This window comes from Zootoca vivipara, chromosome 14, assembly GCF_963506605.1.
Source record: "Zootoca vivipara chromosome 14, rZooViv1.1, whole genome shotgun sequence".
Taxonomy (NCBI): Eukaryota; Metazoa; Chordata; class Lepidosauria; order Squamata; family Lacertidae; genus Zootoca; species Zootoca vivipara.
Genome location: NC_083289.1, coordinates 21,196,082 through 21,220,241, shown reverse-complemented (window position 1 = coordinate 21,220,241; position 24,160 = coordinate 21,196,082). Strand labels below are relative to the sequence as shown.

The 24,160-nt window shown below is 44.4% G+C and overlaps 2 protein-coding genes and 1 long non-coding RNA gene across 11 annotated transcripts in view; 2 read left to right on the top strand and 1 right to left on the bottom strand.

The window, feature by feature from the left end:
- MEF2A (myocyte enhancer factor 2A) overlaps positions 1–8,377 on the top strand; it is an 88,187-nt gene extending 79,810 nt beyond the window's left edge. For all 9 annotated transcript variants that reach the window (XM_060282510.1, XM_035132268.2, XM_060282509.1 and 6 more), the window contains one exon: positions 1,941–8,377. In XM_060282510.1, the coding sequence (XP_060138493.1) occupies positions 1,941–2,283 (343 nt within the window). In that variant the 3' untranslated portion in view covers positions 2,284–8,377. The remainder of the gene's footprint in view (positions 1–1,940) is intronic.
- Positions 8,378–10,682: 2,305 nt separating this feature from the next.
- LYSMD4 (LysM domain containing 4) lies at positions 10,683–20,457 on the bottom strand. The gene is made up of 3 exons (XM_035130688.2): positions 18,099–20,457; positions 16,709–17,001; positions 10,683–15,162 (listed from the first exon to the last, which is right to left on the bottom strand). The coding sequence occupies exons 2-3, from the start codon at positions 16,982–16,984 to the stop codon at positions 14,584–14,586; spliced, it is 855 nt and encodes a 284-aa protein (XP_034986579.1). The 5' UTR covers positions 16,985–17,001; positions 18,099–20,457; the 3' UTR covers positions 10,683–14,583.
- The window catches only part of LOC118092544 (uncharacterized), a 24,135-nt gene continuing 18,978 nt past the window's right edge, over positions 19,004–24,160 (top strand). Inside the window, exons 1-2 of the long non-coding RNA XR_004693553.2 lie at positions 19,004–19,139; positions 21,967–22,128. This is a non-coding gene — a long non-coding RNA (uncharacterized LOC118092544). The remainder of the gene's footprint in view (positions 19,140–21,966; positions 22,129–24,160) is intronic.

Below are 24,160 nucleotides of genomic sequence, written 5' to 3'. Positions count from 1 at the left end.
GCTACACCCAACTAGGCACCTCTTGCATTTAGCCCACAAGCTCAGACTTGGCCCTATATGGTTAGGCACAATGCTCTTTAACACTTCACTTTGAGTGGGTTGGGTATACATGGGTAGCTTCCTCGGTGTACATACTGATTTGTGACTTGTAGATGTTTTGCAACTCAGTGGACGTGGAAAGTTATTTTGTAGGGAAATCCTTCTGCTCCTGGCTTGTGCATTCATTGTCCAGCACACCTCCACACACACACACACCATGCAAATAGTGATATTTTAACCTTCACTTCATTTGAATAAATACTCCAATACAAATGCAACTGAGTTGACCGTGAATAAACTAAGTGGAGGGGTTGCCAGGAACTAGGCCGCACACTTAGAGCTTGTGCATAAGGCACTAAATGGATTGCCGATCTGAGCACTCAGGCCTCTATTACTGAATTGAAGGAACAACAGCACTTAAAAGTGCTCTATTAGTCATGTGCAAACTTGTTGTTTTTTATTGTCCTTCATGACAGTTTCATTAAGCAGACTGGGGAATGAGTGATCTGAGGCACCCTCTGCATCCTCTATGTTGGGAGCTGCTCCTGGCAGTTGACTAGATGGGTTGCTTTGGATTGCAGCAGTGTAGCTTGTTCTGTAGTGGCTAAAACACTGAATGGCAACATTATTATCTTACATACACCTGTTTTTAAAACTGTTGATTGTATATATATTTTGATAGATTTTATAGTGTGCTGTTTTTATCTATTTAATGAGTATTTTATGTAAACCGCTTAATATATTTTTTAATTAAGTGGTTTATAAATCTTGCTCCATTGGTTGGGTTAATAATGCACTGTCCTGGACTGTCTCAGCATCATAAATCTGGGTGGTGCATGAACACCCATTGTGCATAGCAATTGGCCTGGTTTGCATGCAATGCTAAGCCATGACTTAGGGTTAGGTGTAATAGCCTCTGTGAGCCTCAGCAAAGCCTTGGACTCATAGACTCCCACCTCCCCTCATAGGAATACAGTGGTACCTCTGGTTGGGGACGGGATCCATTCCGGAGGTCTGGTCGGATCCCGAGGTTTCCGCAACCTGAGGACTGCTTCTGCGCGTGCGGTGAAACCTGGTAAAATATTTCTGGGTTTGCCGCATGTGCAACCCGAAGTTTATGTAACCAGATGGTTACGTAAACGGAGGTACGACTGTATAGGAAGCTGCCTTATACTGAGTCAGGCCACTGGTCCATCTAGGTCAGTACTGTCTTCACCAACTGGCAGTGGCTCTGCAGGGTTTCAAGCAAGGGACATTCCCAACTCTACTTTAGAGGTTTTCCTTACATGCAAGCGGTATATAAATTTTGTTAAATAAAAGAAATTAAAGAAGCATGTAGATGCTGGGGTTTAAACCTGGGACCTTTTGCATGCAAAACAGATGCTCTACCACTGAGCTACAGCTCTGCCCTCTTCCTGCACAACCAGGAGGAATGCAGTTGGTCAGTTGCAAAATAAGCTAACTTCAAACCTTGACTTGTTTTAACATACTAGAGTTTATTTTTTAAACCACACTTCCTGTTCAAACATACCAGCAAGCCAGAAATTGGGGGAAGCAGAACGGAATCTCTATGTGCTTGTCTTTCTGGTCACACAGTGGGAAGGGAAGGGGAATGAGACTTGGGGGTGGGGACATGCAGAGTCATGGTTTAGTGTTGCCCGCGAACTAGCCCATTGTCTTTTGGAACAGAAGGGTATGTTAAAACCTGCGTATATGCAGCCAGATTTGTTCTCAGTCTTGTCCAGCGATGCTGCTTTTCCTTTTCCCCTGCCATTTCCTTTTGTATTTGCCTTTCTGAAAGTTTGGATGGCGGGGCTGTGCTTTGCTTATAGCTCATCTCATCCCTATAAATAACATTGCTTTTCTCCTCCCACCCCACCTCCGGTTTTAATTTTTACTAGGACTGGAAGCCAGTTATCTCAGGGTTCCAACTTATCTATTAATACCAACCAAAACATTAACATAAAGTCCGAGCCAATTTCGCCTCCTCGAGACCGAGGGACCCCATCCGCGTTCCCCCAGCAGCAGCAGCAACAGCAGCAACCTCAGCAACAATCACGTCAGGAAATGGGCCGCTCTCCTGTCGACAGTCTCAGTAGCTCCAGCAGTTCGTACGATGGCAGTGACCGGGAGGACCCGAGGAGTGACTTCCACTCGCCGGTTGGACTGGGAAGGCCCCCCAATTCAGAAGACAGAGAGAGCCCGACCGTGAAGCGGATGAGAATGGATACTTGGGTGACATAAGCTTCCCCTTCTCCCTTCCGTTTCTACTTTTGAGTTATCCCAATGAACAGTCCTGACATATCTAAATTTATAAATAAGGACATGAAATAAATATTTATATGTATATACATACATGCATATATATAAATATATATATCTTTGTATACATATACATGTGTGAGTGTGTGAAGCAAGGCACACATACTCTCTCTCTCTCTTTCTCTCTCACACACAAAATCAGCAGGCACTTAAATACCAACTCCTCCTATAGTTGCAGATGCCCCGTGGTTTTTAAAACACAGTATAACAGAAAGAACCCTTTATAGGTATTGATCTAGTCTGGCACTTAACCTGGACTTTGCTCCTTGAATAATGTAACCTGTTTTGCAAAATAAATGTCGTACCCGTATGTAATCAACCAAACTAGATGGCCGAGGCGTGAGGGCTCGCCTGTAGTCGTGTTCCTGTGTGTGTGTGTGTTTTCCAACAGCCGTACTGTCCCCTGTAGTTAAGAGTACGCTTTGTAGCAGCAGAGCCGTAGAAAAAGAAAGCAATACTGTATATAGAATGACCTTTATATTACCCAATCAAGCATGGGTCTCTCTCTCTCTTATGAAAGGGTGCATGGAGAAGGGCTGGCAATGTTAAAAATGAAACAAGAAACCCCCAACACCTGTATTTGCACGTGCAAAACTATACTGGGTCAAATTAAGGGTCCCCCCCTTTTCCTTTTACCAAGTGTGAAAGAGAGACATAAAGAACGTGCATGGAATATTCAAAAGATATTAGACTAGAAGATAGTCCATAAAGAAAATTTTAATATATTAAGTTATAATTGGAAAATGTTTGAAATCTTTATTACGTTCCTCCTACCTTTTTTAAAAAATAGAGAAAAACAATTTTAGCTTGTGTATATTTTTTATTAAAGAAACCATACCCTTCTCTAAGACTATATAGAAAGTTATATACAGTACTTTTGAACACATTCTGCTATGAATTATTTATATAAGCCAAAGCTGTATGGTGTCGCGCCTTTTTTTTTTTTTGTAGAATATAGTTTTGTTTTTTGATTGTCTATTTTTTTGGTCTTTTGTTTTTAGGGGAGGAAGGAAAAAAATATCTTGCAGGCAGAACCTTGGGGAAAAATAAGCCATGAATACTTATTATTCTATATGTAAATTTAAAATTTGAGCCAAACTTCGTGTATATAGCATCTTAAATATATTATCACCTTTTGGTGTAAGTACCTATGTATTGTACGTTCGCCAGATTAAAAAAGTATATTTTTGTGGATTGACGCCAACTTGAAGAAAAAAAAAGGCGAGGTCCTTATTAAGTAGAGTATTCACTGTTTAATATTTACTATTTTGTTCAATATACTGTACTTCCTTTTGGATTTTAATTAATATTATCCAGATTTTTTCAGAGGGTGTTTTAAAAAGGGGCCGTTCCCCACTCACTGGTGGTGAATGTGTGTTAAAACATTTTTGTGCTGTATGGTAAGGCTTCATAATACATTTTATAAATATATATATACATATATGTGTATATATATACATATATAAATATATGTATATAGATAGCAAAGTGATACCCACCCTTCCAATCCCATCCAGAAAACCTGGTGTTAAGTTCATCCTGCATAAATAGAAAATAAAACGCATTTTTTTTTGGGGGGGGGAAGGCTCTGGGTTGTTGCCTAGCTTAATCATACTCAGAGTTGACTGATTTGAAATTGACATGGCTGACTTAAAAGTCAAGTAATTTCAGTGGGTCTGTCCTGAGTTAGAATTAAGGTGGTTACAACCTGTTATTTTAAAACTGCCTCTTTGGGGGTGGGGGGAGATTATCTTGTTGTTCATGCTGAAGTAGCAGAAACATACATGAGAAGCAAAAAATAAAAGGTTTTGAAGTGGTGTGTGGGTTGGGGACAAAGTGTTTCAGAGGTTTCCTTTTTTTAAATGCTTGGTATCCTTTAGACAGAGTACCACCTCGAATGATGTGACTGGTCAGTCTTTGCATGTGTGTCGGGGCGGGTAGGGGACTCTGATTCTACAATCCCAGCTTGAGAGCTGCTTCACATGATACCTGTGGAAGCAAAACATTTTCTGAAACATCTAACTGCAGGGAGCAATAGTAAGCCAGCAGATCCCTGTGGCATGTTTACATAACCAAGCATGTTTTGTGATGCATATTTGAGTATGTACATGCTACATCTTTAGGGCCAAACTAGATATGGTGTTGAACATGTCCTTGCATTTTGATGTGCACACGTTTTAAAGCAGGGGTCGGCAAGGCTTACCGGGCAAGTGCCGGATCACTCCCGCGGAGATCCTCCATGGGTTGGACCGGCACAGTGCGACACTGGAAATCACTTCTGCTCATGCCCAGACACCAAAAATCACGCCTGTGCAGAAGCGATTTTCGGCATCTGGGCATGCACAGAAGCAATTTCCGTAACCACGGAAGAGAGTCCGGGTGGGTCAGTTTGGGGGCAGCTCGTGGGCCGGTTAAATGGCTTCCGTGGGGCGCAGGTTGGGGACCCCTGTTTCAAAGCATTCAAATTGGTAGAGGTAGGATTTTAAACCCCTCTCTCCTGTTGCAGTTGACTCTTCCAAAGCTGCTATTTGGATTAGGAGAAGAGCTCCCTTGATATTTATTATTATTATTTATTAAATTTGCATACCACCCTTCATCTGAAGAGCCCGGGGCGGTTCACAACAGAAAAATACAAAATGAGAATACAAAATCTATAATGAAGCACAGTTTAATATACTGTTGCATTTGGGCATACATTAGCCGTGCATGCATGCAGTAGCTGAACTAGCCCCTCTGCCAAGCCCCTTAACCTATTATAGGAGAAAGTAACGCCAGCTTAGCAGCCAGCGCCCATAGATTGTCTTTTGCAACCACTGGGCAGGACTTCAGATTGCAAGTACTATTGTAGAGCTGTTGAACCTTTGGAAAAGTAATTTGTATTGTAGCCTGGGTAGGACTTGTGGCCTGTGGGCCAGTTCATGCCCAGTGTTGCCCCCTTGGGAACAGTTTCCAGAGCTTGTAGGCTGGTGGTAAATACCCAGATGCCACATATGAGAGCCTGGCCCCTTCAACTAAGTGGGTTTTATACAACTAAGATCTGCTGATGGTAGACCCACTGCAATGTATTGGCCTAAGTTAGTTATAATAATATTAATAACTGAGTAGGAACAGCCCAATATGTTTCACATCCTGACAATTGTCTTTGCTACCCAGAAATCAGGATTTAAAGCAATCTAAACAACTTTTGGCAAAATATCAATAAAACTAAGCAAGAGCCAAGAGTCGAATGGAAGCTCTCAATTTATTTTTTTCTGTAATATATCCTCAAGTGGCTGTCTTAGTTATTTATTTTTAAAGATGAGCATGGTATGGGCAAAACTATGCCCTGTATAACTCATTTCACCTATAATTCTTCCCCACCTTATGTAAAAGCTGTACAAACTGGTGGTGGATTATGTGCTTTATAGCTGGCTCCGATTTAGTTTTCATTAAGGGTTCTTTAAATGCATAAGCTTCTAGGATCTCTCTTTCTCTCTCTCTCTTAAAAGCATTTTGAGGAACTAATGCACACTAGGTACCCTAGTCTTGATAGGGTAGAGCAGAAAACGTCCCAGTGGTCTGTCAGCTTCCTTCCCCACCCCCACCCCACCCCAATCACACTTAACACAGAAACCACACCACCGCTTCATAGATACTTTTGATGCTTCGAAATGGTATGATTCTCCTGCACTATTTATGCACCTACATGAACTTTGCTGTACATTTGAATGGGAGTTCTTCATTTCACATTTACTGTCTGATTTCTTGTGTGCCTTAATGAGATGGCTTTGCTGACTGTATCCCAATAGTCTCTTATTCCTATGCAGGTTTGTAACGAGTTACATCAACTCCCCCCCCCCCCCCCGTTTAAAAAGAAAAAGATATAGTTTGGGCTTAGTACTTGAATCGAGCCAGCCAATTTCTTTCTTTCTTTCTTTCTTTCTTTCTTTCTTTCTTTCTTTCTTTCTTTCTTTCTTTCTTTCTTTCTTTCTTTCTTTCATTCAAATTCTTAGAGTCAGACTGTTAACTCTCAGCTAATCTCTTCGTTCCAGGATCAGGTCCTATCCATTGTCTCCTGCAAAAGAGCTTTACATCATGAAAACAAAACATGCTGACTTTTTAATATAATTAACACTAATAATGTAACTCTAGATGTTTTGAAAGTCTTACACATTGGTCCTAGAGATAAAGATAGTTGCAGCAGGGCAGAGGATTGTGTGTGTGTGTGTGCAGCTCTGTCCTGTACTTTGGCATGGGAGTGAGTCAGTGTTTCTATGCTGTCATTTGCTATTCCTTCGTACCAAATATTAGATTTTGCACTGAAGTACCTGGCCCCATAATGGCCCAAAATGCCTTTAGGGTGGTACATTGATGAGTTCCCTCGCCAGTCCCACCACACTGCTCCATTGAATAAGAACCTTAATATTGCAAGGCACAAAGTTAAAAGTCACTTAGCAGTATGCTACCCCCCCCCACTGGTGAAATGTTTTGCACTGGTAAAACGTTGTTGCACAAGAGAATTCATAAGCAGGTTGCTAGTAATTTGGTTGTGCAATAGATTGCAACGTCTGTTGTGCAACAGGTTTATGCTAGTGCAACTGCTGCATCAAATTCCACCTGCTAGCACTAGAAAGTTTGTGCTAGTGGATAGAGCATTGGCTACAGCCCCAAGCATTGTAGCTAATATGGCAGTAGAGGCTTTTGATGGCCAGAATCCTCAAACAAGCTCCAGTTTCTGAGCAAAGGTATCTCATGCTTCATAGAAAACCATTTTTGAAATGTGAAGGGAGTTAGGCTACACATCATTGCAGGGCAGAGGTCGGGGAGACAGAAGAGGATGCTATTTAAACCTGCTGAAAAATCATTCTGGGTGCCTGCAGGTCCTTTGCTATGCCCAAAGTAGCTTTACATCTCTCAGTCCCCTTAAGCCCAAGGTTTATAGGGCAACCGTTTGAAGCCATTCCAGATGCGAAGGGAAATACATGGTGTGTTTTCTGCATCATTGCTGCTGTAGAAGCAGGGGAATTGTTGCTTGGAAGAGCTCCTTTGCCACACTCCCCATTTGGGGGAAACTGCCACGCCAGGCCTGTTAGCTTTTCAAATGCAGGGTGCTTTGGGCCAGGGAGTGCTTTCAAAGAAGCGACAATCTCAACCTCTGTCCTTAGCAGGTTCTGAGGTGCTACTGGCTCTTTAAGAGGGCTGTACCACAGGTCTCGCTAAGATTCTGCTTTTGCTAATTCAGCAGCAGCTTGTACAATGAAGCTATTCAAAGACACACACCCCTTTTATTTTTAGAATCACGGAATATTGTGACAGTAAAAATAAATAAAGTGTAAATAGAATCAATGACATTTTAATTGAAGGTTGCAATTGGATTAAATCTTGTGCAAATCCAGATTGCTAGAATGGGGTCAAATGTTGCATATGGTAGACATAGCAATACTGACTTGACTTGACATGTTCGTACCTGGTATCTCTTTTTTTAAAAAAAAGAAGTAAGGCATGTTGGAAATGCTTTAGCCTTTAAACTATAAAGGACACTAATGCATTGACAAGTCTACTGTGCGCACAAGAAATATATAGTAAATAAGGAACATAAATGACTCCTGCCAAATCAACCCTGGGAAGAAGTTTAAAATTTAGAATGTGAAAAGACTTTAAAAAAAATATTGGAAAATTTCCTCACTTTGCTGTGCAAGAAAACACTGCTTTGCTATATTTAAAAAGAAAAGCTTTTTTTAAAATAAGAAAAAATATATGTATTTGGTAAATGTTTGTAGTCAACAGTTCACAGACGAAGCTGTTTGCGGTTAAAGCCGTCTGGCGGCACAAGCTGGACTTTGTTGCCATCTTTGAGACGAATCTTTAAGAAAAAAATTAAGTTAATCTTTTTCCCTGAATGTGGTGTTTTTTTCTTCATTATACAATAAATATTCTAGTGAACTTTTTATCAAATGGTTAAGACAATGCTAGAAGTTGTTGTAAAATATTTGTATCTTGCATTCACTAAAGTAAAAATACTGGCTTTTACTGTGTATATCGGACTCTCTCTCATATTTAAACTGAAGCTCTCAAATCTTTTTTCCTCTGTCAGCACCTAAACTTGGATTTGGTCCTGTTTCCTTGCCTGTAAAGATCCAGGCTTACAGGTACAAATGAAGCACTTGCATATATTTGAAGGTGTATCCCACCCTACATTCCAGCTGTGAGCCAGGTAAAACAAGATGGACTTGAAAGTGTTTCCTTCTGGCTTAAACTTCACTGTTTAAAGAGGAGTGGCCCTCCAGATGTTGTTGTACTGTACTTTCCATCAGCCCCTAACCATTGGCCATGCTGGCTGGGACTGATGGGAGTTGGTGGTCCAACATCTGGAGCACCTTGGATTCTCTGCTTCTTTCACCTTTTTTTTCAAATGCATGACTAGCTTTTAATCCTGGTCTTCAGCATTTGTTTCCAAGGTTCATACTTAATCCTCTTTTTCTCTTTCTGCCCAGATACCTAGATTACAAAATTAAATAAATCAGTTGCCTGTGCAGTGAATTTTGGCTGCTCCCCACCCCCCCACCCCACCCTGGTTTGCTTTTAAGTAGTTGTATAGAATAGGGAATTTTTACAAAGGCAAGCAGTCTTCCTTGTGTTGTCACTCAATTTTCCCCCAACTTTTTTTTTTAAAAAAAAACTTTTAACATGTTGTGCAGACACCCTTCCTGTGTCCATTTGTTCATCACTGATTCAGTAGGTGGCGAAAGACGCTTTCTTTTGGCCTAGTTTTAAACTTCACCACTGAAAATGACTTGGGTTTCTTTGGACTGAATCATACCTTTTTAGAAAAGCTGATTCTTGCTCTCACCTTCACCTACGTGTTAGCTTTACTTCCTGGCATGAAGAGCAGGCTGGATTTATTAGTGGCTCCAGAAAATTTGTTTAATTCCTTGGGCTAAAAATATTCAAGAGTGTAGCTACAGGTGCTTAAAAATCAATTCACTGTTGTTTTTCTTAGCTCTGTATGTTGACTTTTTCTGCCACCTAAACCTGATTTTTGTGCAACTTTGTGTTAACTAATAAAGTTCTAAGATCCTGAACAGAGCTGGAACAAAGCACTTAACATTATTTACAATATTTGTGGCCCCTGTGAGTAGGAAACAATGAAGCATCAGGCATAACTTTTCCAATAGGAAGTATCCTCCACTTTGGTATACTAAATGTTATTTCAAAAAACCAAACCAAACCAAACAAAAACCAAACCCAAGTTCTCTGCCACAGACCATAAACTTTTTGTATTAAAACTGACATAAATCCAATTGCGCTAACTTTGAACATAGTTTGAACATAAGAAGCCCATCTAGTCCAGCATCCTATTCTCATAGTGGACAAACTGATGCCTATGGGAAACCCATAAGCAGGGCCCGAGTCAGGGGCGTAGCCAGGATGAAAATCAGGGGGGGCAAGGGGCGGGGAGCAAGGGGCGGGGCCAAGGGGCGGGGCCACATCGGAGCAGCCCGAAATCGGGCTGCTCCGACTCCCTCCTTCCCCTCTGCGATAGGAAGGGACGAGGGGGAGCCAGGATCAGTCCGAAATCGGGCTGCTCCGACTCCCTCCTCCCCCTCCGCGATCGGAAGGGACGAGGGGGAGCCAGGATCAGCCCGAAATCGGGCTGCTCCGACTCCCTCCCCCCCTCCGCGATAGGAAGGGACGAGGGGGAGCCAGGATCAGCCCGAAATCGGGCTGCTCCGACTCCCTCCTCCCCCTCCGCGATAGGAAGGGACGAGGGGGAGCCAGGATCAGCCCGAAATCGGGCTGCTCTGACTCCCTCCTCCCCCTCTGCGATAGGAAGGGACGAGGGGGAGCCAGGATCAGCCCGAAATCGGGCTGCTCAGACTCCCTCCTCCCCCTCCGCGATCGGAAGGGACGAGGGGGAGCCAGGATCAGCCCGAAATCGGGCTGCTCCGATCCCCTCCTCCCCCTCTGCAATCGCTGGGGCAGGTGGAGGGAAAGCCCCAGAGCCGCGCAAAGCGGTTGCCTGGCTTTCCCTCCGCCCGCCCCACAGCCAGCCGGCTAGAAGGGAGGTCTCCCTTCTCCCTTGCTGGCTGTGGGACGGAGGGAGGGAAAGCCAGCCAAACGCTTTGCGCGGCTCTGGTGCTTTCCTGCCGCCCGCCCCACAGCCAGCCAGGGAGAAGGGAGACGGCACCGGGCGGGCAGTGGGGCAGGCTGTCCAGTGGCCCTGCTTCTAGGGGGGGCAATTGCCCCCTCCTGCCCCCCCTGCCTACGCCCATGGCCCGAGTGCAACCCCCCCTCCCCACTTGAAATCCCCACCCACTGGTATTTAGAAGCTGGGGGGAATTGTAGCCCAACAACATATGGTGGTCACTTGATGGGCTAAGCAATGTCTGGTTTTCAACATTGTGATGTATCGCCAGCTAAACATTGTGATACACTGCTGTGTGAAATAAGGATGGAACTATGTAGAGACGAATGGGAAAACGTTCAGGCAGCTGCTACTACAGTACTTAGGAGTCTAAAACTGATACATTTTTACTTACCTTTAACATATTGTTACAGCTGTTATTTTATAGTACAGAGCAACATGGTTGGCAGGAATCATGTGAGAAGCGATGACTGGATTTCAGTCTCCCTACATCTTGTTTTTTCCCCATAGCACACACACACATTGCAATATCACCATGCCGACTGTTATGAAACTGTTACCACGATGTGGACTTCAAACTGATTTTGGATGATGTATTGTTACATCACCCAGCCCTGATGGGCACTGTACCCCAAACAGCTGGAGGGCATGACCACTACTACCCTCTGCTCTAGACTGGCATAAGGATGCCTCTCAAATATTCTCTTACTGGTTCCCTATGTGTACTCTGCCCTTGAATTTCTGTGCTAAAGTAATCTGGATTCTCCACCAAGAAAATCTGAATTATGTGGCCTGCATACATCATGCAATTTTTTAATGTTTGTTTTTGCTAGTGATGGGAAGGGCAAGGACACTGAAGCCTAAACCACTAGATCTGTCCCCCACTTAATTTTCAATGGCTGATGACGTACAATTTTTTTATATATGCTGTAAGCCACCCAGAGTGGCTGGGGAAAACCCAGCCAGATGGGCGGGGTATAAATAGTAGACTAGAAGCTTTTTAAAATGAAAGCTGAGATTGTCAGGAACCTGATTTCTGCAGCCATTGGTGTATTCTCTTTCCCCCCTGTATGGAGCTGTGCTGAGTCCATACTCTATTGCTGAACCCCTTTTTAAAAACAACACATTGCAAGACAGATCAGCTTGGTGAGTCATGCCTGATCCTTGGCCGGGATTGACATGTGTCTAGCCAACATGAGAAACTCCATGCAAGTATTTTTAAAGGTCACTGCTCTGGATTTCCTATCTTAAAAGTCTTGTTTGTTTTTCTTCATAGCTATTTGATTGATATCACAGAATAAAAAGGGGGCTTCTTGCAGAGTTTTCTGAACACAGTCCTCACCTTCTGCTCTGCCATACTGTTCTGGACCCAATTCCTCTTTGTTGTAACTGCGTTGTCAAGTTTGCTACGAGAGAGGTGGAATGGAAATTAATACAGTACTTTGTGCTCTGGCCCGAACATTTAGGGAGTGTCGTGTTTTGCTGTCTGAAAGATCTGCAGCTGAAACAGATTTAGCCTGTTTTCCATTACGATGAGCTTTTGCCAGTTTCCATGGGCATGGAGTTAAGACTTTGGGAGTGATTAAAGTGTGTGTGTGTGTGTGCCTCCTGCCCCACTCCCAAATTAATGCTTTATGGAGAGAAGAAAAGAAAGCCTAGGTGGTAATAGCTTTTGCTGGTCTGAAGAGGCCCTGATCAGCCACAGGAACAGGCAGGTAATTACTTTGGGCTACAATGCTGTTTGCTCAGTTATAGTGATTCAAAGCATCTACTGTATAAATAAAACTGCTTTTCAGGGCACAGCTCTCCCAGCACCATGTACAAAAAGAACACAATATACAGTGTATACACCGGGTGTGTGTATGTGTGTGTGAGAGAGTGAGCCATTTTGAATTGCTTTAGGGATAGCCAACATGATGTCCTTCCATTTCTTGTTGGGACTACAACTCCCATCAGTCTCGGCTAGCACAGCCAGTTGTTGGAGATGATGGGAATTGAGCCCAGCACGGCAGTGGGCCACTCTCTCTCTCTTAGCTAGTCACTGCCTCTCAGCCTAGCCTACCTCCCAAACTTGGTGTGAGGATGAAATGGAAAGCGGGACCGCTCTTTATGCCACCCTGAGCTCCTTGGAGAAAAGGTGATGTTTAAATCCAACAGTAAATAAACAAGCAGCTACGGTAGAGGGCACCACATTGGTTATGGCCACACCTGCTAGTTTGGGAAAGGCAGCCTTGAAGAAATAGATTTCCTTTTCTGCCTTTTGTGTTTGCCATCTTACCAGAAGGACCTCTGGGAGCAATGGGTAGAAACATATGGCTGAAGGCGCTGAAGTCAAACTTGCAAATGGAGCCAATGTGAAAATGAGAGGAGTCTTCCCCATCTGTATTCAGGGGGGAGGAGATTCCCTTCCACTGATGTTTAGAACCATCAGTCAAGGCTTGGGGTCTTAGCCCTGGCGCTTGCTATGAGAAAAATGGGGCAGGAGTGCCCACATATGACTCTTTGCCTGCCTTGTATACCCCACCTTTTCTCAAAAGAGCTCTCAAGGTGGCCTATACTCTCTTCCTCCCTGTTTTACTCTCATAGCAAGCCTTTTACGTAGGGTAGGCTCAGGCTGAAAGGCAGTGGCTGGCCCAAGGGAACTTCGTGGCTGAGTGGGGATTTCAATCCTGGTCTGCCAGGTCCTAGTCCAACATGCTAACCACTCCAATCCACTGGCTCTCCCCTTTAACCTTTGCATCTGTCTTAAAAGGAACAGCCGCCATTTAGTTCAGCAGTGGCTACAATAGCCTCGTCAGAGAGGGCACAGTGCATCAGATGATTGGTCCATTTTGTTCAGGGCTAGCTATTCACAGACTGGCTGTAGTTCTTCAGGCAAATTTCCCCAGCCCTACCTAGAGACTGAACCGGGCACCTTCTTCAGGCAAAGCAGATGCTCTTTATCACTGAGCTACAGCCCTTCCCTAAGCAGTGATGGTGGAGAGCATGTGGTATGTGGAGAAGAGAGGATGAAGATCACCAGCAACACCACCCTGAGCTCATTAGAGAAAGAGGTGGCGATGCAAGTAAAATCATAATCCTTGTATCTCCCACGTATTTGTGTATGTGTAAACCAAGCTTGAGATGACAGCTACCGTAGCTTCTTCTCTGCTTTTTTTAGCAGAAGTGTTTATCCAAAGAAAGCTTTATTGTATGCAAATTAAGACAAGATGACTTAATAAACTGGCATTTAATTTAAATATATATCTATATCGCCCAGGTAATAGGCTAGGCCTGTTTCCTCAGGAAGACCAAACCTCAGAGTCTTGAAAGAGGTAGCAAGCATAAAATGAGATTTGCCTCCAATAACACAAGAAAAGGGGGGTGGGGGTGGGATATGATCACACCTCCACCTTAAAGTGCTGTCATACCGCTTTAACAAGCCTCCAAAGCATCCTGGGAGTTGTAGTTTTGTTAAGGATGATGAGAGTTGTTAGGAGACGCCTCCCCCAATTCCCCTCACAGAGCTACCATACTCAGGTTGGCTTTACAATTGACGGCTCTTCCCAGCAAACTCTCAGAATTGTAGCTCTGTGAAGGGAATAGAGCTCTATGAAGTCTAACAACTCTATGAAGTCTAACAACTCTCGGCACCCTTAACTAACTACAACTCCCAGGATGCCCTGGGGGAAGCCCTGACTGTAGAATGTAAGGTGCAAATGTGGCCAATTTTTTAATAGTGAAAAGGGTGCACAGGGGAGGAGTGCTGACCCTTCTCCCTAAGTGCCATTTCCCCAGCTGAGCCTGCTTCTGATATCTGTCAGAAGACTGGTACTGGGGGGCACACAACCTACAAGAGGTTTCGGGTTCTGCACCCTTACTTACACCCCTTTTTGCTGCTTAAAAGTGAGCCATCCCACCATTCCCTTTGTGACTGACCAGCCACTGTCCATGTCTTGCTCTGTCCCGGTCTTCCTTGATCTCATTTCCAAGTTGAGCTCCTACCAACTTAAGAAGCAACTGATCTGTTGTTGGCTCATCCCAGAACATTATTTCAAAAGCAAAGAGACTTTCCTCCACTTTTTGAGGGGTGGGGTAGGGTGGGATAACAGACAGAGTCATCCCCCTGACGGAAGGAAGTCTCTGTGGGTTTGGATAGTGGGCAGGGGTTCTTTAAGCACAGGGAGGACGGGTGTCCCCCTCAGTGACCCGTCAGTGTTGTTCACAGAAAGAGTTGTGTTGGAGGTAGTAGTCACTTCGAGCTGCTGGGTTTTAAAATAGACAATATAAAACACTGGCAAAATTATTCCTACGAGGAGCATAATGAAAACTGCATTCCACCACTGGATCCCACAGTCTGCTCCAGCACCGATTTCCTTCCTCCCGGAAGGTGACCGGTTTGGTGTTTCGATGTAATAGTCTGTGCTTGGGGAGACGTCCAGCAGAGTTGCTTTCTCAATATCCTGGTCGATCCCTCTGAAATACTGATCGATTTGCTCAGTGTCTTCGGAGCTGACGTCTCCCTCTTTGGACCCAGACAGTTCAGCAGGCAACAACAGACCAGCTCTCTGGGCAGGCAGCAACGCTTCCTGGGTCTCTGTTAACATGCCGTTGACCTTGACTGGAATCCTGATGGATTTTAGTGCATACAAGTCTTGCTCCTGGATGAAGTTGTTGACCCGCTTGATATCTGCAACCTAAGAGAATTCAGAAAGGGGAGATGGGGTGGGAAGTCAGTTATCGAGCTCTTTTTTCATTGTATATAAACAGCTCCTCCTAATGCAAACATTTACTTCATGAATCGCTTCCAAGGGGACACCCCAAAGCAATGTGCAGTAATATAGTAAACGCATATATCAGTGTGGGCCAAACTTGGGTCTCCAGCTGTTTTGGGACTACAATTCCCACAATCCCTGACCACTGGTCCTGTTAGCTAGGGATGATGGGAGTTGTAGTCCAAAAACAGCTGGAGACCCAAGTTTGGCCCACACTGTCATATATGAAACAGTTTCATATACAGTGGTACCTCGAGTTACAAATGCCTCAGGTTACAAACACTTCAGGTTACAAACTCCGCTAGCCTGAAAGTTACCTTGAGTTGAGAACTTTGCCCCAGGATGAGAACAGAAATCGAGTGCCAGTGGCACAGTGGCAGCAAGAGGCCCCATTAGCAAAAGCACACCTCTAGTTAAGAACAGTTTCAGGTTAAGAACGGACCTCCAGAATGAATTAAGTTCGTAACTGGAGGTACCACTGAATAAAAACAACTGCATATATAGGAACAATTTTCAAAAAGCAGAAGTTTAAGACAACAGCAGCATACACACAAAATCAGTTCAGATCCAATGCAGTGACCAGCTGGGATAATAATCTCCCATTTAGAACAGGTGTAGGGAATGTTTGGCCTGCCAGGTGTTGCTGAACTACAACTCCAATCAGCCCCTGCAAGCATGGCCAATGGACAGAGATGTTGGGAGCTGAGCAGTTTCTGGAGGGCCAAAGGTTCCCCACACCTCATTTAGGAGGGTTGTTGAAAGAGGAACCTCTTCAGTATGATATGGCAAAATGTGAGGGGAGGGATGTAGCCTTGAGTTCCTTGAGGCTGGACAAATGGTCAGATTCGCTAAAAGGCAGCTTCCTATGCTGCTGATGGGACAGGAAGCAAACATCCTCTCCTGCAAACCCAAGTACATAGGAAGCTGCCGTCTGCCTAGTCAGACCCTGGTCCATCTAGCTCAGAAATGGCCACACTGCCTGGTTGCAGCACCACAAGTCTACCTGGAAATGCTGGGGATTGAACCTGAGGCTTTCTGTATGATAATAAGGTGCTCTGCCACTGAGCTACTTTTTCCCCAAGTAAACAGAATTCAGCAATCCATAACTGGCCACCTTTTTTTTCTAGCTGACACTCTCGTTCCAACTTCAAAGATGTTTCACCCAGCTATTTTTACTGGGTGAGTTACAACAGCTAAACAGTTTATTGGGTAACAGCCAAACAATTGTTACTCCTCTGCCACCCAAACAACAAAATGATTGCCACGCAAGCCTGGAAACTCCCAGCTTGACTTGGTTGTCAAAGGCTGACCTTGGGTAGGAGACGCCTTCCCCCATCTTGCCTGTCAGTGGAACAGAACAGAGTGCTCTTCCTTAGCCTTGCAAGGTTCTGAGCCAGAAATGTAAAAACAAAACCAAAAAACCCCACCACGGACATCATCAATCGCTTCCAAGGAAGCTGCTTCTTACTTTGCATCCATACTGCAGTGCCAATTTGTTCAGATTGTCATCTTTGCTAACTTGGCGTTCCAGGAGAACCACATCCCCAACTTTCTCTGCGGCAGCGTTGCGCCTCCGTTGCTCCTTCCCTCTCGCTCGCAATTCCATGATGTCGAGCTCCTCCTCTGACGAGGAGTCATCTGAATCCGACGGCCTGCTTCTGAACAGGTAAATTTGGCTGCTTGAGAACTTTTGGATGCTGGCAGGAGCCTGGAAGGGCTGAGTCAGTGCCTCACTCAGCCTCATGCTTTACAAAAAAAACTCTGCAACACAGCACAAAGCATTTGGATTTATTTATTTTTAATGATCATAAAATGAACAATATACCTTAACAACAGTTGGGAGTCTGGGATGCCACAGACAAAGCTTAGCTCAGCAGCCATGGCAGAAGGGTTCAGATTACTCGTTATGCTAAGTAAGCTCTAGGACAGAGACTCAGACCATGCCCATCCTTTAGATTTTGCTGTGACTCATACTCTGACAAACTTCTTTCTTTTTATCATCTTTAATACTGAAACCTCAAGAAGAGCTTTTTCCTTTGGCTATTTCTGTGGCTTCCTGCACTGCATACAGGGTTACAGAAGGGATGGAGGAATCAACGTATGTCTGGGCTATTCCATATCAATTCTGCATTTAGTTCATCCACAAATCTGCCGCAGAAAATGGTCAGAACAATCTGTGGATTAAGAAAACAACAACCCTGCAACTTTTTTTGGGGGGGTATTTAAATACATATTCTCTCATTGTACATATTTTTAAACTATCATCACCATCATTATCTGCCCTTTACTCTTAAGTTCCTAGGGCAGGTAACAACAATTAAAACACAGTGTTAAAAACCGTTTAAAACAACTTACAGAAACAAGGTGGGTGCTAAAAATATACACCTCAAGTGTCTAATGCCAGAGTAAAGAGCTGTGACTTCAGCGTTTGTCAAATCGGTATAATGAAGGTGTCAGATGCACCGCTGGGGGTGGGGGGAAAGGAGTTCCACAACTGCCACAAAGCCCTTCCCCAGCCATCCCTCCCTGGGTTTCTGAGAACATAGAATGATGACCATTGAAACAGCCTTCTACGATTGGCCTGCATAGCTTAGTACTGTCTTCACCAGACATAGCCAATGTGCTGCCCTCCAGACCTTGTTGGACTCCAATTCCAACTGGCCCCTGCCACCATGGGCAACAGGGAAGATGTGGGTTGTAATCCAGCAACATCTGGAAGACACCATATTGGCTACCCCTGGTCTGCAGCAGCTGACAACAGCATTCCAGCATTTCAAACAGGAGGACACCTGGGATTCAACCAGGGTGTCCTTTGGCTTTATCCCTGAGCCCGTCCCCAAAGCAAAGGTTGAACATACCTTCCAGGTGCTCAAAGGTCCCTGTGACAGGAGTGACTCTGCCATCCAAGGCTAAAGATCTTTTGAAAACTTACACACCCTGTTTCAGAACTCTCTATGTCCCAGAACAGCCTGGCTTGCTTCAATGACTTGTCCACAGGCAGGAGTTGTGTCGGGGAAGGCTCAGAGTGGCCCCTTCAAGCAAAATCACTTTGGAACCTTCAGTTATCCCATCCCTTGATAAATGATCATGACTGGGCCATAGTCTCTGCCCCCACCCAGTAGTCTTTTTCGTTAAGTCCAAGGATGGAAAATCAGAGCCACATGTTCAGGTTATCTTATTCCCAGGTCTTTGATCTAATCCTTGGGGGAAATTAAGAGCTACGGCTGTTCTTATTTACTAGAACAGATAAGGTTCCTGCTGCCAAACTAAGCCAGAGATCCTGTTTCCAACAGAGAGGACAACCGGATACGTCTAACAGGCTCTCAAGCAGCATGAAAGCACCCTCACTCTCATCAGCATAGGATCTCCTTCCTAGGCCCCTCAAGGCTTTCTCTGTACATAAGAATTATGCCAAAAGGGGACATCGCTGTTCAACTTTCTATTGTTTTGGCAGCCTATCATATTTGTGCCCTAACCCACCTGATTATCATCTCCCAAATCAACTATTCTATACTGAACTTAAAAATGGAAAGCGTAATGCTGGTGGTCAACAAAAGAGGTTCAAAGACTCTCTCAAGGCAAATCTTTTAAAAATGTAGTATAAACACTGACAACTGGGAAACACTGGCCTGTGAGCGCTCCAACTGGAGGACAGCCTTTACCAAAAGTGTCGTGGGTTTTGAAGACACTCAAACTCGGGGCAAAAGGGAGAAACGTGCAAAGATGAAGGCACGCTTGGCAAACCCTCACCGTGATCAACTCCCACCCGGAAACCTATGCCCCCACTATGGAAGGACATGGATCAAGAATTGGCCCACAGTCACTTACGGACTCACTGTTAAAACCATGTTTATGGAAGACAATCTTACTCGGGGGAATGATCGCCAAAGGAGGAGGAGGTAGGTGTTGCTTTAACAAAAACATTGCCCTAAACTGCAGGGGGGACGGGACGAATTATAGCTACCTGCATTCCCCATTCCCTATTACCCTCCAACCAGATCAAAAGTTTCCTAGCAGAAAATAGTTGTGCAATCATGTAATTTTGGACTCTGGACTCAATTTGGCACACAAACAGCCTTTTTAGATGGCAATGTGTGTCAGCACAGTTTGAAGTAAGCTGGCCCTGCCTTCTTTGGGAGCCCTCATGCTTTTTGCTGAGTCTCTGCTTGAAAGGCCCACTCTGAGGTCACCGCATCACTAGCAGCTCCACACATTAGGCAGTAAACAGCCTGCGTAGAGACTCCAGGATGTGCTTAAAAGCAAAACCATATCCCTTCAATTAGTTGACTAGCACAAAAGGGCAACAGGTTCCTCCCTCCCCCCCCCCCCCAACCTACTGGGCTAGTATACTAGATGCACAAAGCTTTAGTTAGCATCCCAAACTATGACACACACATCCTCCACCCCGGAAGTCTTTAGTGCTGCAGTCCTGAATTTCAATGCCTCAGTCATCCTCTGCCTCGTTCTGCGTAAGGGGTAGAGGAGTCCTACCAGCACACCTCAAAGAAAGCCGTACAAGTAAAAATAGAAAAACGACTCTCTTCACATCAACACACGCCTGACTCCCTTTCTAAGCCCCTGGAGCAAAGAGCAAAGATTCCGACACAGCATTTGTTTACTTTATTGCAATGGAAACTGGTGCGTGTGTGTGTGGAAATGCCCAGCCAAATTCTCTTCTCTGCCCACTCCCAAGCAATAAAATGAAACACGCGTAGCGCGAGATCCTGGCCAGATCTGCTCAGAGGTAAGTCCTAGTGAATTAATGAGGCTTACTCCCAAGGAAAGTGGGCGTTTTAGTATTGCAATCTAAACGCCTCCAAAAGCAAAGCCTCCAGGGAATGGTCTACTCAGAGGCAAGTCCTACTGAATTAAATGGGGCTTACGCTCAGGAAAGTGTGGGGTTTAGGATTGCAGCCCTCCAAAGAACAGAGGAGCCCCCCAGTTGAAGGGGAACACAGAACTCCCAGGTTAAAGGGTGTCCCTTCCAGATTAGCTGCTCCTGCCCCTGAATAGGGCTCCTAATCTAATGCTCCTCATCTAATCTCCGCCAAGCACCATCCAGCCCTACCTGCTTTTATTGCTGGCGACCTGGTTCCCAGCAGCCCCTCTTCCTTCCTTCCTCTCGCTCCAGCTGCCTGGCCTCACCCGAACTTGCTGTTGGCTCCCTCTTCGGCCGGATAGTTCGGAATGGCCCAGGAAAGGCGGGCAAGAGCAGCGTGGCAGCCAATCGCCTGCTACAACGGGCACGGCTTGTGCTTGGTGGGCGGAGGCGGGCGTAGAGCAGTTCCTTGAAGTCAAGTTCGGCGGAGAGGTCAGCGCAGGAACGTGCCTCAGGAGGCGGAGGAGTGAAGCGCCCGTTGGCCTTAAAGGAACAGCAGCCCTGTTTTTTTGGTTTTTTTTTACCTCCCTTCTTTCTTTGCTCCCCATAGATATTGGAAAGTGTGGGGATAGGCAGTTCGCTAGCAGCAGTAGCAGGGGGCTGAGCTTGCTGGGGCCTCATATGAATAATTGCTGTCAAGAATATGAGGTAATCGCTGCAGCCAGATTCTTAGGAACAGGGGGTGCAGCCTTGTTTATTGCATTTTTATACCACCCTCTCCTCCAAAGAGCTCAAGGGGATGCCCTTGTTTTTCCTCCCCTTCCCCGTTTTAGCCTTACAACAACCCTGCAGGGTAGGTAAGGCTGAGAGACAGCGACTGGGCGAGGTCACGCAGGTCTGAACCCCCAGGGTCTTTCCAAGCTCTAGGCCTAAAATCAGCTTAGTAAATTTGCAAGAACTCTGTAAAATAGTCCAATATCATTCTTTCCATATTGCTGGTGGAAGGCTGGGGATTTGAACCCGGGGCTCCTAGATCGTAGGCCAGCACTCTAACCACTACACTGTACTGGCTCTCAAGTCAGGATAACTTGGCATCAATGAAGACAAGGAAGACTTTGCTTAGACCTGCAATTCCTGTTGCATGCACCTAGTAGACGCAGAAAGTGTTTCCAACTTTATTTTGTTCCTTGCTTTCTAATTTTGTGGCATATGTTTGATACATGTTTAATATGTTCTGCCAGCTTGTCTCTGATGTAAACTGTGCCAGATCTTGCCAGGGAATGGCCCTCCTTTTTCCAAGAGCTGCGTGCGAGATTTCTGCTTCTCGCACGCAGTCCATGCAATCAATAATTTTCACATGCCTCCCTTTGTACACACATTCTTGAGTTCTTGTAGGGGAACTCCAAGCTGCAAATGCCCCAGGCCCCATAAACCCTCTGGGAGCCCCTGGTTCTGCTGGTGAGCTTCCGAAGAGACATCTGCTTGGCCACTGTGAGAATGGAGTGCTGGCCTAATGGGCCCTTGGCTTGGTACAGCTGGGTTCTCCTTGGCCTCTGCCATTGTTGGACCGTGCAATTGGCCAGGCTATTAGGAGTCTTTTGCTGATCAAAAGAACAATTCAGGTTTTAGCAGCAGACTTCAGACACAGAGCTGGAGAACACACCCTGTTGTTTTGGAACTGATTGTGCATCGCCCATGGCTTTGGTCTGGATCAAACAATATGGCATGCATTAGACCAACCTTTGCCAATCCAGTGCCCTCCAGATGTTCTGGATCCCAACTGGGTCTGCGTGCTGTCTGGGGCTAATGGGAGTTGTAATCAAAAACATCTGGATGACACCAGGTTGGCAAAGGATTAAATAGGCTTTTCTGTCTTTCCTCTCTTGAAATCTTTCTTTTTTTAATAGAGCAACATTCATCGGCAAGGCGCTTAAACGTGCAAGTTGAAAGATCTCTGCCCCAAAGACCTTGCAATCTAACCTTCTACATGGGAGATGCGTGTTCCTCCTCAGTGAATTAATTCCAGCTTTTGCAACATCACTGCCTGGGGAGAAGCTTATTTGAACGAGGTATGTAAATTTGGCGCCAGTCTGTTTACCTTGGCACTTTCTTTCTTTCTTTCTTTCTTTCTTTCTTTCTTTCTTTCTTTCTTTCTTTCTTTCTTTCTTTCTTTCTTTCCCTTCCTTCCTTCCTTCCTTCCTTCCTTCCTTCCTTCCTTCCTTCCTTCCTTCCTTCCTTCCTTCCTTCCTTTCACAGAGTTTTAATAAGATGTTCCTTGGATGGAGAATGTTTGTGTGTGACAAAACTACTGACAGCCTCACATGTGTTATCACATGTGTGTGGTTTTGGGCCAAAGCAGGCATGACTCTTAACTAAACAAACTTGGGACTCAGTTTGTTTTGGGACCCAAGTTGTTGTTGTTGTTGTTGTTGTTATTATTATTCATTTCATTAGATTTCATTTCATCAGTTGCTTTTTTGCAATTAAAAAGTCTCAAAGCAACTTGACAAAAATACAATACAATACGATACAGTATGTGACTTTTCAGACTAAACCTTTAGTGCAGCTGCACTGTGGAGCACATCTTCCCTCAAAATTAGACAGCCATAGTTTTCATCCTATTCTAACACCTTAAAAAAATTATCCAGGCCTTTGACCAGGTCTATTCACTGATAGGAACTTGTCTCCATTTTTTTGGAAGCTTATATTACCTGCTTTATTGTATGATATTCTATGATCCTTCTAAACGTTTAGCAGTTCATCAGTATTTAAAACAAATGAAAACATAATTGTCACAAGGATCAAGCACGATAACTCTGAGCTGTGTGAAAGGTAAACGAATCTGCCAATCTCTGTTTCTCACTGTTTCTCACTTTTCCAATATTTAATTCAGTTCTCTACATTTCCACATCACTTTTCTGCTATTGTTTTTTTTAAGTCCACATGGAAAAGGCATAAGCATTCTAGTGCAAATTTCTCCTAATATACACATTCTTTATGCAATTTTGTGTAAAATACACATTTTCACAAAACTATTTCGCATTGTATAATGCATTTTTGTATGGTGTTTTCACTTGTATGCACACTTTACCCTGGTACATGATTTTTTTGCACACTTTACTTGACTAAAGAACTGCCTTGCAAAATTTGACGTGTGAATTTTGAAGGATGGATGCATTTCGGTTCGTGTATTGTTCTGGAAAGTACAAATTAAGTGGGCTTCCCTTTCAATCCAAGCTGAGTCAGATTTGTCCTGCCTCCCTATATATAACTGTTATAATGATAATTCTCCATAGCCCTAGAATGGACTTCCCTTTGTTTTGCATACAGTATATCATTCTAAAAACACTTGGTGTTCTCCAGCCAAGGCTCAGGCTGCAGCTGTTCAAATTGGCATCCGACTTGAAAGCTTTGTCCAGTACTTGCACAATTAGATATTGCAACCCATAAATCGTTTGAGCGATTATTACTTTCGACATGATTCCTAATCTGGGATTAATAAAAAGCGGAGCCTAGTGAGATAGCAGGTTGTCTTTTTCATCATAGTTGGCCATGTGGGAATCCCTCTTAACGAGATCAATGGCAAAGAGTCAAGGCATTTTCAGAACTCAAAGGTGGCCAGTGAAAGGGAGGTCTTTTTATAATCCTTTTGTGGTGGTAACCTCTGGCACTTAGAGTATGTGTTTGTTTGGAATTTTTAATATTGTGCTTTGTCTAATGCCGTGTTTCCCAAACGTGGGTCTCCAGCTGCTTTTGGACTACAATTCCCATCATCCCTTGCTAGCTAGGGAGGTTGGAAGTTGTATTCCAAAAACATCTGGAGGCCCAAGTTTGGGAAACACTGGTCTAATGGGACAACAGGTTAGCTTTAGTGGAGGACAACAGGCTTGCCATCTCTTGCTGTACTTAGAAGAACACATGACGCTTCCTTATACCAAGTTAGCATTGTCTACACCAGGGGTAGCCAGTGTGTTGTTGTTGTTGTTATTTATTTATTTATTTATTTATTATTTATACCCCGCCCATCTGGCTGGGTTTTCCCCGCCACTCTGGGCGGCTTCCAACAAATACCAAAATACATTAAAATATCACAGATTAAAA